At 45.2% G+C, this 14,562-nt stretch overlaps 1 protein-coding gene across 1 annotated transcript in view; it reads left to right on the top strand.

The window, feature by feature from the left end:
- Window positions 1–839: 839 nt before the first annotated feature.
- Window positions 840–14,562, top strand: part of PRKG2 (protein kinase cGMP-dependent 2) — a 144,822-nt gene continuing 131,099 nt past the window's right edge. The window contains exon 1 of the mRNA XM_077274603.1: window positions 840–1,375. Coding sequence (XP_077130718.1) covers window positions 840–1,375 — 536 coding nt within the window. The remainder of the gene's footprint in view (window positions 1,376–14,562) is intronic.

Genomic DNA, 14,562 nt, shown 5'->3' with positions numbered 1-14,562 from the left:
CGGTATAATGACCAAATCATGATCTATTGTACTACTGGAAACTAGATTTACATTTATATTTGCTTATCTGCCCGCCCGATCAGTGGCGTCGATCCGAGCTCCGGAGAGTTACGGACTACTTTGGTGTGCTGGCTACTTCTTCTGTTTTACATATATTGTCATCCCTTAGTGTTACTAGTGGTGCTCATAATCTTAATTCCCAGTAATAGAGTACCCAGAGGAAAACCCACACAATCACTTTTTTTTTAGCTTGGCTAAGCAACAGTTGCTAATAACTTTAACCCGTTAAAAAGAGCAATGGTAGGAAGACACTAAAGTCGATAAAGTGTAAAACCATACTCCATAAAAATAACTAACAATTTAGGTGTGACTGCAGCTAAACCAACTCCAAGTATTCCTTATAATTGTACTCATAAAAGACCAGAATCAGACATTTGTGGAGTTGTTTTGTATTGCCAAAATACTTGAACGTTGTCCGTATACCTTCCCTTTATGTGGAAGAAACTTTGAATTGGTGATAATTTTGGCTTTCACAGAGTGGTGGTGTGCTAACATAGTAATACGAATAGTTGTAGTAATAATAAAATACAATAAATAAATTATGTTCATTTAAATGTGAAGTTGTGATTGCTGTATCTACGTAAAATTAATACATTATAAGTATTGAGAAAATGACTATGTTCAAGTATCATGTTTACCTCTTAAGGAATTAGGAGAAAATCAATATGCCTTAATTTTAACTGGAAGAAAAATGCTTAAAGCACAGTTTGCTGTCATACCACTGGCTTGGGAAAATTGATTAATACATTTTGTGGTCTTTGTTTAGGGTATCAAGGGAAATGGGAAATGGCTCCATGAAATCCAAGCCACTGAGGCAGCCAGATGGACAACTGGTGAACCTTTCTGTTAGCTCCTGCAGCAAACTCTGTAATATCGACCCTACGAAAGGAAAAGTATGGGAACTGGAAAGACAACTAAAAATGAAAGATGAGGAGCTGGTAAAGAAAGAACACATGGTTTACGAATTGCAGGAAAAGTTTACCAAACAGACTCAAGTCATTGCAGAAATCACAGAGGAGCTTCAAAGCAAGTGTGTCCAACTAAACAAGCTGCAGGACGTGATCAGCTCTCATAGTGGCAACTCCATAACACCAGCTATTAAAATGTTGACAGCTTCGCCAACTACAAAGCGCCATATATCACCTTCAAGGGCTTTACAGACATCGCCATTTAAGACACTATCAGGGTTTTTCAATAATAGCAAACGAAAAGGTGCCAAAGAAGGAGTCTCTGCTGAACCCACCACAAGAACATATGACCAAAGTAATGCACCAGAATTTTCAATTGAAAAGGCTCGTGTTAGAAAAGATGCAAGGTAAGCTTTATCTATGTAGTCATCTGTCATGATGATTATGTCCACTTAACTCTGATAGTGACAGCCATGACACTACCAGTTGTGTGTTTGACATAATGACATGCTCCTCTGAATTCTCCCTGAACGGATTGGCTTCATTGACAGGTTTTTACATATAAACAAATAGTTAGAAATCTTTTAATAAAAACATGTAGAGCAGGGAGAAGATAAGAGAGCCACCCAACTGACACTGTTTATTGAGCCCACCTTTTTTTAAAACAATGCATTTCGGATTAAAGTAAGAACTTTGTGGCAAGCACCCAAGTCACTATTTCATTCATTAGACCAATGTGAGTCTACTGACAGGTTCCTTTTCATTTCTATTCATCAAGATAAGGTACCGTTACACTAAACGACTTACCAACGATCACGACCAGCAATACAACCTGGCCGTGATCGTTGGTAAGTCGTTGTGTGGTCGCTGGGGAGCTGTCACACAGACAGCTCTCTCCAGCGACCAACGATCAGGGGAACGACTTCGGCATCGTTGAAACTGTCTTCAACGATGCCGAAGTCCCCCTGCAGCACCCGGGTAACCAGGGTAAACATCGGGTTACTAAGTGCAGGGCCGCGCTTAGTAACCCGATATTTACCCTGGTTACCATTGTAAAAGTTAAAAAAAAAACAGTACATACTCACATTCTGATGTCTGTCACGTCCCCCGGCGTCCACAGGGTTAAAACTGCTTTCGGCAGGAGCGCTGGTAATGCACGCGCTGCTGCCGAGAGCTTCCCTGCACTGAATGTGTCAGCGCCGGCAGTAACAGCGGTGATGTCACCGCTGTGCTCTGCTTTACAGCCGGTGCTGACACAGTCAACCCTGTGGACGCCGGGGGACGTGATAGACTTCAGAATGTGCGTATGTAGTGTTTTTTTTTTAACTTTTACAATGGTAACCAGGGTAAATATCGGGTTACTAAGCGCGGCCCTGCACTTAGTAACCCGATATTTACTCTGGTTACAAGTGAACACATCGCTGGATCGGCGTCACACACGCTGATCCAGCGATGACAGCGGGTGATCAGCGACCAAAAAAAGGTCCTGATCATTCCCATCGACCAACGATCTCCCAGCAGGGGCCTGATCGTTGGTCGCTGTCACACATAACGAGATCGTTAGCGGGATCGTTGCTTACGTCACCAAAAGCATGACGTTGCAACGATATCGTTAACGATATCGTTATGTGTGACTCAGCCTTTAAACCTGTATTGTAAAAATGACTCAAAAGATGCTTTGTGCCACACTTCTACAACAAGTCACCAATGATGACTTTTGAATTTTTTCCCTTTTCCTCAAACATAAGCCTATAGTTTTTCAAACTTGTTCTATATTATGTCAGTGCAGTTTTTCTGGATATAGTCTTGTGACTACCACTTTTCATATTTTCCAATTAGACTTAGTTGTATGGCATTGACAATATCATTGGAATCACAGAATCAGAATCCAACATATATATCTTGATCATAACAGTAAAAAAAGCATAAAGAAGTTGAAGTGCCTGCTGTTCACATATAAAGGAGTAAATTGGTTCAATACTAGTTATGGGTAGTGGGGGCAAGTAAGAGCCTTTCAGTCAATTTGCAAAATTGTATTTGCATGGAAGGTGCACCTTTGTGTACAGACACCCTTCATCTCTTCTGCTTTAGTTGCCGCCAGCATTGTAGCTGTCATCATAAGTATCCTTCCCTTCGTAAAAGTGGCCACCTTTCTACCTGTGTTTGGACTTCACTCATCTTGGGTGGTTGTTTTCTTTTTGATCCATTCCAGCTTAATAAGGATGGAGTGATGGCCACTAGGGTTGAGCGAAACGGGTCGTGCATTTTCATAAGTCGCCGACTTTTGGCAAAGTCGGCGTCTCATGAAACCCGACCCGATCCCTGTGCGGGGTCGGCCATGCGGTACGCGATCTTGGCGCTAAAGTCGCGTTTCGTATGACGCGTTTAGCGCCATTTTTTCAGCCAATGAATGAGCGTGGGCAGAGTGATGACATAGGTCTTAGGGGAGTGAACGCCTATCGTCATGTTATCGTTTGTGCGCAGTAGGGATTTTGAATGGCCACAAATGAATCTGATGCCCAACACTGATTTTTCTGGAGAGAGTCAGGTGCATACATGAATTCTACTCTATATTTATGTGTAGTAGGGGAGCAGGTAGGGTGTGGGATTTAGAGGAGGGATCCAGTCTGGCTAAAGCATAAGGCAAAACTACTTCTGTATACTCTATATGGCAGCACTCAGACTCCTTACCACTGTAATATGGCAAGCAACTGAACATGCTGCACAAATGTAACATTTTCTTACATTCACAGATGCAGTCAATGCAAAAGAATACTTCTTCATGGCAGATTTTAGTTACAAATGCTGGAACGGTATGTCACTAGTAACTAGACTCCATGCAGGAACTTGATGAATATTATCCATCAATTTATAGAAAATATAACAAGTCCAGGATCCCAGAGAACTGTACGTAGGAAGCACGTAGTAGGTTCATATGTTCAAGCATAGCCTCAAATTAATATGAGCTGAATGTCTTGCTTATGTATGTCCTATAAATATAGGGACTGAAATCTTTCAGACAATATATAGATGGATGGATATGAAGTTGGAAACATATACTTAACAAGAGGCATATACAACAAATTGTATGCATACCAAAAAGGAGATCTTTCTTAAAAAATAAAGAAAAGCAAACATTTATTAAAAAACAAAGCTAAAGAATGGGAGTTTAAAAACAAGTAAAAGCAGACATAGTATGAAACAACAGTCACATGAATAATGTGATAGACCAGTACCACTCAATACCAAATCATACAAGGACCTTGAAGGCATGCGCAATATCAATTCTGAGTAGAAATAAATTATACCTCCCTAAATTGCAGAAGATAATACACACAAAATTGTGACAAATTTTTTTCTATTCTTTATATTTAACAAATAGTTCCTTTTTGACATTTTGGTGTGCATACATTTTGTTATACAGTATATACCTGTTGTTGGGAATCCGTTTTCCTATAATCTAGTGTAAATGAATTGAATGCACAGATGAATTCTTAATACATGGCTTTATTATACACACAACAATATGTTTGCATGTGCATGACGTGCTCTAGTCTAAGTGCTCCCCATATGGATTGCTGTGTGACCTACAGCCTCATTAGCAGCTAGTGCTGCTCAGGGAATAAAGTGGCAGGTTGCACAAATCACAAGGCAATTAGTAATGAATATACCTTTCGCTGTATGGGTTAAAAGGATTATTATTTCTGCCTTTATCGATATTTTTACCTCCAGCCATACAGCTTTAATTGGTCTATAGTCAAGGTTTTGTGGAATACGCACGCCACAAAGTTGTCCAACAGGGTGTGGTATGTTCATTTATTTCAGTCATGGCAATTACTCAGAGATTTGAGCATCACTGCTTTTCTTCAGTCCCTGTAGTATAATAATCCTTGTGTGATATCATATGACTTAGTCAAAATGCCCATTATACAAGACGAGGAAACCATTCATGGTATAAAAGTAATCCAGAAATTCTACATCTATTTTTATTTTATTTTAATTGCAACCCAGACTCATAAATAACATGCAGATGTAGTAGTACAGCAAAGCCATATGGGCAAAAGTTTTGAGACTGACCCAAACTTTGATTTTTACAAAGTTTGCTGTTTCAGTGTCTTTTAATCGTTTAGTTGGATATTTCAATGGCTACTGAAGTACAATTATAAGCATTTCATAAGTTTCAAACCATTTGTTGACAAATAAATCAAGTTCAGGCAAAGATTTATTATTTACAGTGTTGACCCTTATTTTTCAAGACTTCTGCAATTCGCCTTGATATTCTGAATATAAGCTTCTGAGTCACATCCTGACTAGGGTTGAGCGACTTTCATTTTTTTAAGATCGAGTAGGGTTTTGGGAAACCCGATTTTGTCCAGAGTCGAGTCGAGTGCAGTCGGCCGATTATCGCTAAAAGTCGGGGATCGACCGAAACACGAAACCCAATGCAAGTCAATGGGGAAGCATAGTCGGCAGTGAGTGGAGGCCAGGAAAACACCTACAGTGCCCATTTTAATGCCAAAAACATCCATTCTTGTTTCTGAAGCTTGCCAATCTTAATTAACTGTATAATAATAGTTGGGCATAGGGAATTGGGGGAAAGTTGTGGGGGGAGTAGGGCTGGCTCAAGTTTTTCGTGGGCCCAGGAAATGCGGACTACGTCACGGCGGTGTTGCAGGGAAAGGTAAGTATTTAAAAGTTGCAAGTGCTGTGATCCTGAGCAAGCAGGGGGGGCCCACTCGTTCGCATTGCCACTGGCACAGGGCCCCTCAAAGTACGGCGGTGTGTTTGCATGGCGGGGGCGCCTCCCACCAGCAGCGACACTTTTGCGTACTCTGAGGGGCCCTGTGCCAGTGACGTCGCCAACGAGTATGCCCCCCCACCTGATGAAGGAACCTGCACTTTCATCTGCACCTTCCTCTTTGTCCCTGTGTAAGGTGGTATAACATGCGGGAAGGGGAACCTTACTTTCAGCAGGGACAGATTCTGGCTGTGTAGAGTACAAGGGGAATGTAGTGGTCTAGGTCAATGTACCAGCAGACTCATTTAGCAGTGGCTGGGCAATGGGCAGGATGAGGAGGAAACAGATATAGGGCCAAAGAATAAAGTAGGCTACATGCAGTTCAAAATTGGTAACAGGACTAAACAGGCGGCATTGCTTTGTTCAGTGGAGTAGCAAACCCAAGAGCAGCAGACACTGTTTCAAGGGCCTAACCACACTAGTAGGCCAAATGCAGTTTAATATCTGATAGTATAGGGCGAAAGCCAGAATGTGGAAGCTCAGCTTTGTTCAGTTGAGGACAACACCAGGGAGGGGCAGACACCTTTAGTAGGCCGGAAAAGCCTATTGCATTTTTTAAAATGGTAATTTGGAGCAGAAGGTTGAAGCTCAGCTTTATTTAGTTGAGGGCAACACCAGGGAGGGGCAGAAGCCGTTAGTAGGCCCTAACCACCATTTTTTTTTTTTTTAAAACCACTTAATGAGAGCCGGAAGGTTGAAGCTCAGCTTTATTTAGTTGAGGACAACACCAGGGAGGGGCAGAAGCCGTTAGTAGGCCCTAACCACCATTTTTTTTTTAAAACCACTTAATGAGAGCCGGAAGGTTGAAGCTCAGCTTTATTTAGTTGAGGACAACACCAGGGAGGGGCAGAAGCCGTTAGTAGGCCCTAACCACCATTTTTTTTTTTTTTAAAACCACTTAATGAGAGCCGGAAGGTTGAAGCTCAGCTTTATTTAGTTGAGGACAACACCAGGGAGGGGCAGAAGCCGTTAGTAGGCCCTAACCACCATTTTTTTTTTAAAACCACTTAATGAGAGCCGGAAGGTTGAAGCTCAGCTTTATTTAGTTGAGGACAACACCAGGGAGGGGCAGAAGCCGTTAGTAGGCCCTAACCACCATTTTTTTTTTTTAAACCACATAATGAGAGCCGGAAGGTTGAAGCTCAGCTTTATTTAGTTGAGGACAACACCAGGGAGGGGCAGAAGCCGTTAGTAGGCCCTAACCACCATTTTTTTTTTTTTTAAAACCACTTAATGAGAGCCGGAAGGTTGAAGCTCAGCTTTATTTAGTTGAGGACAACACCAGGGAGGGGCAGAAGCCGTTAGTAGGCCCTAACCACCATTTTTTTTTAAAAACCACTTAATGAGAGCCGGAAGGTTGAAGCTCAGCTTTATTTAGTTGAGGACAACACCAGGGAGGGGCAGAAGCCGTTAGTAGGCCCTAACCACCATTTTTTTTTTTTTTAAAACCACTTAATGAGAGCCGGAAGGTTGAAGCTCAGCTTTATTTAGTTGAGGACAACACCAGGGAGGGGCAGAAGCCGTTAGTAGGCCCTAACCACCATTTTTTTTTTAAAACCACTTAATGAGAGCCGGAAGGTTGAAGCTCAGCTTTATTTAGTTGAGGACAACACCAGGGAGGGGCAGAAGCCGTTAGTAGGCCCTAACCACCATTTTTTTTTTTTTTAAAACCACTTAATGAGAGCCGGAAGGTTGAAGCTCAGCTTTATTTAGTTGAGGACAACACCAGGGAGGGGCAGAAGCCGTTAGTAGGCCCTAACCACCATTTTTTTTTTAAAACCACTTAATGAGAGCCGGAAGGTTGAAGCTCAGCTTTATTTAGTTGAGGACAACACCAGGGAGGGGCAGAAGCCGTTAGTAGGCCCTAACCACCATTTTTTTTTTTTAAACCACATAATGAGAGCCGGAAGGTTGAAGCTCAGCTTTATTTAGTTGAGGACAACACCAGGGAGGGGCAGAAGCCGTTAGTAGGCCCTAACCACCATTTTTTTTTTTTTTAAAACCACTTAATGAGAGCCGGAAGGTTGAAGCTCAGCTTTATTTAGTTGAGGACAACACCAGGGAGGGGCAGAAGCCGTTAGTAGGCCCTAACCACCATTTTTTTTTAAAAACCACTTAATGAGAGCCGGAAGGTTGAAGCTCAGCTTTATTTAGTTGAGGACAACACCAGGGAGGGGCAGAAGCCGTTAGTAGGCCCTAACCACCATTTTTTTTTTTAAAACCACATAATGAGAGCCGGAAGGTTGAAGCTCAGCTTTATTTAGTTGAGGACAACACCAGGGAGGGGCAGAAGCCGTTAGTAGGCCCTAACCACCATTTTTTTTTTTTTTAAAACCACTTAATGAGAGCCGGAAGGTTGAAGCTCAGCTTTATTTAGTTGAGGACAACACCAGGGAGGGGCAGAAGCCGTTAGTAGGCCCTAACCACCATTTTTTTTTTAAAACCACTTAATGAGAGCCGGAAGGTTGAAGCTCAGCTTTATTTAGTTGAGGACAACACCAGGGAGGGGCAGAAGCCGTTAGTAGGCCCTAACCACCATTTTTTTTTTTTAAACCACATAATGAGAGCCGGAAGGTTGAAGCTCAGCTTTATTTAGTTGAGGACAACACCAGGGAGGGGCAGAAGCCGTTAGTAGGCCCTAACCACCATTTTTTTTTAAAAACCACTTAATGAGAGCCGGAAGGTTGAAGCTCAGCTTTATTTAGTTGAGGGCAACACCAGGGAGGGGCAGAAGCCGTTAGTAGGCCCTAACCAAAGTTGAAGGCCAAATGCAGTTTAATTTCTGATACTATAGGCCGAAAGCCAGAAGGTGGAAGTTCCGATTTAGACAGTGGAGGACAATTTGAATTAGGGACTGCAGACAGACTTAGTAGGCTGTCCCCTGTGGACCATGCATCCACCACATTAACCCATTGCGCCGTAATGGACACGTAATCTTCCGTGGCCATGCCTACAGGTCCATGCGTCTGTTGTCAGGTGCACCTTTGTACTCACAGATTGCCAGAGTGCATGGACAATGCGGTCTTCTACATGCTGGTGGAGGGTTGGGATGGCTTTTCTCGCAAAAGAAGTGTCGACTGGTTAGCTTGTAGCGTGGTACAGCGTAGTCCATCATGGCCTTATTAATAGTAAATAAAATATATAACTAGGCTCTATGAACTTTTAAATAGGTTCCAGGGGTACACGGGCAGCATTGGTGTGGTCAGTGGAGGAGTATTGCAAGTAGGGGCTGCAGACAGGCTATCAAAGGCCTAAAATAACAAACAGTAGGCAGTCATGGCAGTTTTACATCGGTTACATGGATACACAGGCAGGCACTCCAGGCAGCATTGTGCTCAGTGGAGGAGTATTGCAAGTAGGGGCCGCAGACAGGCTATCAAAGGCCTAAAATAACAAACAGTAGGCAGTCATGGCAGTTTTACATCGGTTACATGGATACACAGGCAGGCACTCCAGGCAGCATTGTGGTCAGTGGAGGAGTATTGCAAGTAGGGGCCGCAGACAGGCTATCAAAGGCCTAAAATAACAAACAGTAGGCAGTCATGGCAGTTTTACATCGGTTACATGGATACACAGGCAGCTAGGTGGTGAGTGGAGGAGTATTTAAAGTAAGGACCGCAGACAGGCTATCAAAGGCCTAACATAACAAACAATAGGCTCATGGCAGTTTTACAGCGGTTACATGGATACACGGGCAGGCAGCTTGGTGGTGGTGAGTGGAGGAGTATTTAAAGTAGGGACCGCAGACAGGCTATCAAAGGCCTAACATAACAAACAATAGGCTCATGGCAGTTTTACAGCGGTTACATGGATACACGGGCAGGCAGCTTGGTGGTGAGTGGAGGAGTATTTAAAGTATGGACCGCAGACAGGCTTCGAAGGCCTAACACAATAAAATGGGCTGGCTGTAGGCACTTTAAAATTGGTTCCAGGGGTACACGGGCAGCAGTGGTCTGGTCAGTGGAGGCCTAGTGGAAGTATGGACCGCAGACAGGCTTCGAAGGCCTAACACAATAAAATGGGCTGGCTGTAGGCACTTTAAAATTGGTTCCAGGGGTACACGGGCAGCAGTGGTCTGGTCAGTGGAGGACTAGTGGAAGGAGGGAGCGCAGAAAGGCTTCAAAGGCCTAAAATAACAAACAATAGGCTCATGGCAGTTTTACAGCGGTTACATGGATACACGGGCAGGCAGCTTGGTGGTGGTGAGTGGAGGAGTATTTAAAGTAGGGACCGCAGACAGGCTATCAAAGGCCTAACATAAAAAAACAATAGGCTCATGGCAGTTTCACAGCGGTTACATGGATACACGGGCAGGCAGCTTGGTGGTGGTGAGTGGAGGAGTATTTAAAGTAGGGACCGCAGACAGGCTATCAAAGGCCTAACATAACAAACAATAGGCTCATGGCAGTTTTACAGCGGTTACATGGATACACGGGCAGGCAGCTTGGTGGTGAGTGGAGGAGTATTTAAAGTATGGACCGCAGACAGGCTTCGAAGGCCTAACACAATAAAATGGGCTGGCTGTAGGCACTTTAAAATTGGTTCCAGGGGTACACGGGCAGCAGTGGTCTGGTCAGTGGAGGCCTAGTGGAAGTATGGACCGCAGACAGGCTTCGAAGGCCTAACACAATAAAATGGGCTGGCTGTAGGCACTTTAAAATTGGTTCCAGGGGTACACGGGCAGCAGTGGTCTGGTCAGTGGAGGACTAGTGGAAGGAGGGAGCGCAGAAAGGCTTCAAAGGCCTAAAATAACAAACAATAGGCTCATGGCAGTTTTACAGCGGTTACATGGATACACGGGCAGGCAGCTTGGTGGTGGTGAGTGGAGGAGTATTTAAAGTAGGGACCGCAGACAGGCTATCAAAGGCCTAACATAAAAAAACAATAGGCTCATGGCAGTTTCACAGCGGTTACATGGATACACGGGCAGGCAGCTTGGTGGTGGTGAGTGGAGGAGTATTTAAAGTAGGGACCGCAGACAGGCTATCAAAGGCCTAACATAACAAACAATAGGCTCATGGCAGTTTTACAGCGGTTACATGGATACACGGGCAGGCAGCTTGGTGGTGAGTGGAGGAGTATTTAAAGTATGGACCGCAGACAGGCTTCGAAGGCCTAACACAATAAAATGGGCTGGCTGTAGGCACTTTAAAATTGGTTCCAGGGGTACACGGGCAGCAGTGGTCTGGTCAGTGGAGGCCTAGTGGAAGTATGGACCGCAGACAGGCTTCGAAGGCCTAACACAATAAAATGGGCTGGCTGTAGGCACTTTAAAATTGGTTCCAGGGGTACACGGGCAGCAGTGGTCTGGTCAGTGGAGGACTAGTGGAAGGAGGGAGCGCAGAAAGGCTTCAAAGGCCTAAAATAACAAACAATAGGCTCATGGCAGTTTTACAGCGGTTACATGGATACACGGGCAGGCAGCTTGGTGGTGGTGAGTGGAGGAGTATTTAAAGTAGGGACCGCAGACAGGCTATCAAAGGCCTAACATAAAAAAACAATAGGCTCATGGCAGTTTCACAGCGGTTACATGGATACACGGGCAGGCAGCTTGGTGGTGGTGAGTGGAGGAGTATTTAAAGTAGGGACCGCAGACAGGCTATCAAAGGCCTAACATAACAAACAATAGGCTCATGGCAGTTTTACAGCGGTTACATGGATACACGGGCAGGCAGCTTGGTGGTGAGTGGAGGAGTATTTAAAGTATGGACCGCAGACAGGCTTCGAAGGCCTAACACAATAAAATGGGCTGGCTGTAGGCACTTTAAAATTGGTTCCAGGGGTACACGGGCAGCAGTGGTCTGGTCAGTGGAGGCCTAGTGGAAGTATGGACCGCAGACAGGCTTCGAAGGCCTAACACAATAAAATGGGCTGGCTGTAGGCACTTTAAAATTGGTTCCAGGGGTACACGGGCAGCAGTGGTCTGGTCAGTGGAGGCCTAGTGGAAGTATGGACCGCAGACAGGCTTCGAAGGCCTAACACAATAAAATGGGCTGGCTGTAGGCACTTTAAAATTGGTTCCAGGGGTACACGGGCAGCAGTGGTCTGGTCAGTGGAGGACTAGTGGAAGTATGGACCGCAGACAGGCTTCGAAGGCCTAACACAATAAAATGGGCTGGCTGTAGGCACTTTAAAATTGGTTCCAGGGGTACACGGGCAGCAGTGGTCTGGTCAGTGGAGGCCTAGTGGAAGTATGGACCGCAGACAGGCTTCGAAGGCCTAACACAATAAAATGGGCTGGCTGTAGGCACTTTAAAATTGGTTCCAGGGGTACACGGGCAGCAGTGGTCTGGTCAGTGGAGGCCTAGTGGAAGTATGGACCGCAGACAGGCTTCGAAGGCCTAACACAATAAAATGGGCTGGCTGTAGGCACTTTAAAATTGGTTCCAGGGGTACACGGGCAGCAGTGGTCTGGTCAGTGGAGGCCTAGTGGAAGTATGGACCGCAGACAGGCTTCGAAGGCCTAACACAATAAAATGGGCTGGCTGTAGGCACTTTAAAATTGGTTCCAGGGGTACACGGGCAGCAGTGGTCTGGTCAGTGGAGGACTAGTGGAAGTATGGACCGCAGACAGGCTTCGAAGGCCTAACACAATAAAATGGGCTGGCTGTAGGCACTTTAAAATTGGTTCCAGGGGTACACGGGCAGCAGTGGTCTGGTCAGTGGAGGACTAGTGGAAGGAGGGAGCGCAGAAAGGCTTCAAAGGCCTAAAATAACAAACAATAGGCTCATGGCAGTTTTACAGCGGTTACATGGATACACGGGCAGGCAGCTTGGTGGTCAGTGGAGGAGTAGGGACCGCAGACAGGCTATCAAAGGCCTAAAATAACAAACAATAGGCTCATGGCAGTTTTACAGCGGTTACATGGATACACGGGCAGGCAGCTTGGTGCTGAGTGGAGGAGTAGTGCAAGGAGTGTCTGTCCCAGTACTCCCAAAATATAAATAGATGTTAATGTCTCGCAAAACAACCAAAACAAAAAAAAAGATGGCATACTTAGGTACAGGGGTGGGCTCATCTGCTGTGTTTCTGACATAGTAATTTGGCAGTAACTATTTAATGGTGCCAATATAGGACACAGACACAGACTACTTTAAGTTGCATCATAGATGTCTACAAATTTGTATTGTCAGTGCCAGACATTGAATGATGTCAGCGAATAGACTAAAGATTGGTGGAGCTGTGCGACATAATTTTGCACGTAGTAGAGCCCAGTTTGAGCTGGGGTAGGGGGGAACTCTCTTGAGGCCGGCGGGACCGCCCCAGGGCCACTCATGTTACAACGGTGTGTCTGACGTTGGGTGCGCACCACCACCGCCAGAGACACTACATTGTACTATGAGGGACCCAGTAGCAATGCCGTCAACCAAAAGCGAGCACACCCACCTCTTCAGACAAACAGCAGTCTCACGGGTGCTTGCGCCAAGTCGCGATACCACGGCCCCGTGTGGGGAGTTTGGCCATTTAGGGAGGTGTAAACATGTCGTATGCTGTACAATCTGCAGCAGCAAATTAGACATTAGAAAAGTAATTCACAGGCAAGAGCTTTTCATAGGAAAGCTAGGTGTCGGCCGGGCAAGGTGGGGCAAAAGATTTTGAAATCCAGTTGTGGTTCATTTTAATGAATGTTAGATCGTCAACATTTTGGGTAGCCAGACGAGTCCTTTTTTCGGTTAATATTGACCCTGCAGCACTGAATACTCTTTCTGATAGGACACTTGCTGCCGGGCAAGCAAGCTCCTGCAATGCATATTCTGCCAATTCTGGCCAGGTGTCTAATTTGGAGGCCCAGTAATCAAATGGGAATGACGGTTGAGGGAGAACATCGATAAGGGATGAAAAATAGTTAGTAACCATACTGGACAAATGTTGTCTCCTGTCACTTTCAATTGATGCAGCAGTACCTGTCCTGTCTGCGGTCATAGCAAAATCACTCCACAACCTGGTCAGAAAACCCCTCTGTCCAACGCCACTTCTGATGTGTGCACCCCTAACACTCCTAGTCTGCTGCCCCCTGGAGCTCGTGTGAGAACGATCACGTGCGCTGTGTGCTGGGAATGCCTGAAGCAAACGGTCAACAAGAGTTGATTGTTTGGTTGCTAATATTAGTTCCAAGTTCTCATGTGGCATAATATTTTGCAATTTGCCTTTATAGCGTGGATCAAGGAGGCAGGCCAACCAGTAATCGTCATCGTTCATCATTTTCGTAATGCGTGTGTCCCTTTTTAGGATACGTAAGGCATAATCCGCCATGTGGGCCAAAGTTCCAGTTGTCAAATCTCCGGTTGTGATTGGTTGAGGGGCAGTTGCAGGCAAATCTACGTCACTTGTGTCCCTCAAAAAACCAGAACCCGGCCGTGACACGCAACCAATTTCCTGTGCCCCCGTGAAAGTTTCCGCATTAAAAATATACTCATCCCCATCATCCTCCTCGTCCTCCACCTCCTCTTCGCCCGCTACCTCGTCCTGTACACTGCCCTGACCAGACAATGGCTGACTGTCATCAAGGCTTCCCTCTTCCTCTGGTGCAGACGCCTGCTCCTTTATGTGCGTCAAACTTTGCATCAGCAGACGCATTAGGGGGATGCTCATGCTTATTACGGCGTTGTCTGCACTAACCAGCCGTGTGCATTCCTCAAAACACTGAAGGACTTGACACATGTCTTGTATCTTCGACCACTGCACACCTGACAACTCCATGTCTGCCATCCTACTGCCTGCCCGTGTATCCTCCCACAAATAAATAACAGCACGCCTCTGTTCGCACAGTCTCTGAAGCATGTGCAGTGTTGAGT

The sequence above is a fragment of the Ranitomeya variabilis genome, chromosome 1 (genome assembly GCF_051348905.1).
Source record: "Ranitomeya variabilis isolate aRanVar5 chromosome 1, aRanVar5.hap1, whole genome shotgun sequence".
Lineage (NCBI taxonomy): Eukaryota > Metazoa > Chordata > Amphibia > Anura > Dendrobatidae > Ranitomeya > Ranitomeya variabilis.
The sequence above is the reverse complement of the archived record's forward strand: the minus strand, read 5'-3'. Positions and strand labels throughout refer to the sequence as shown.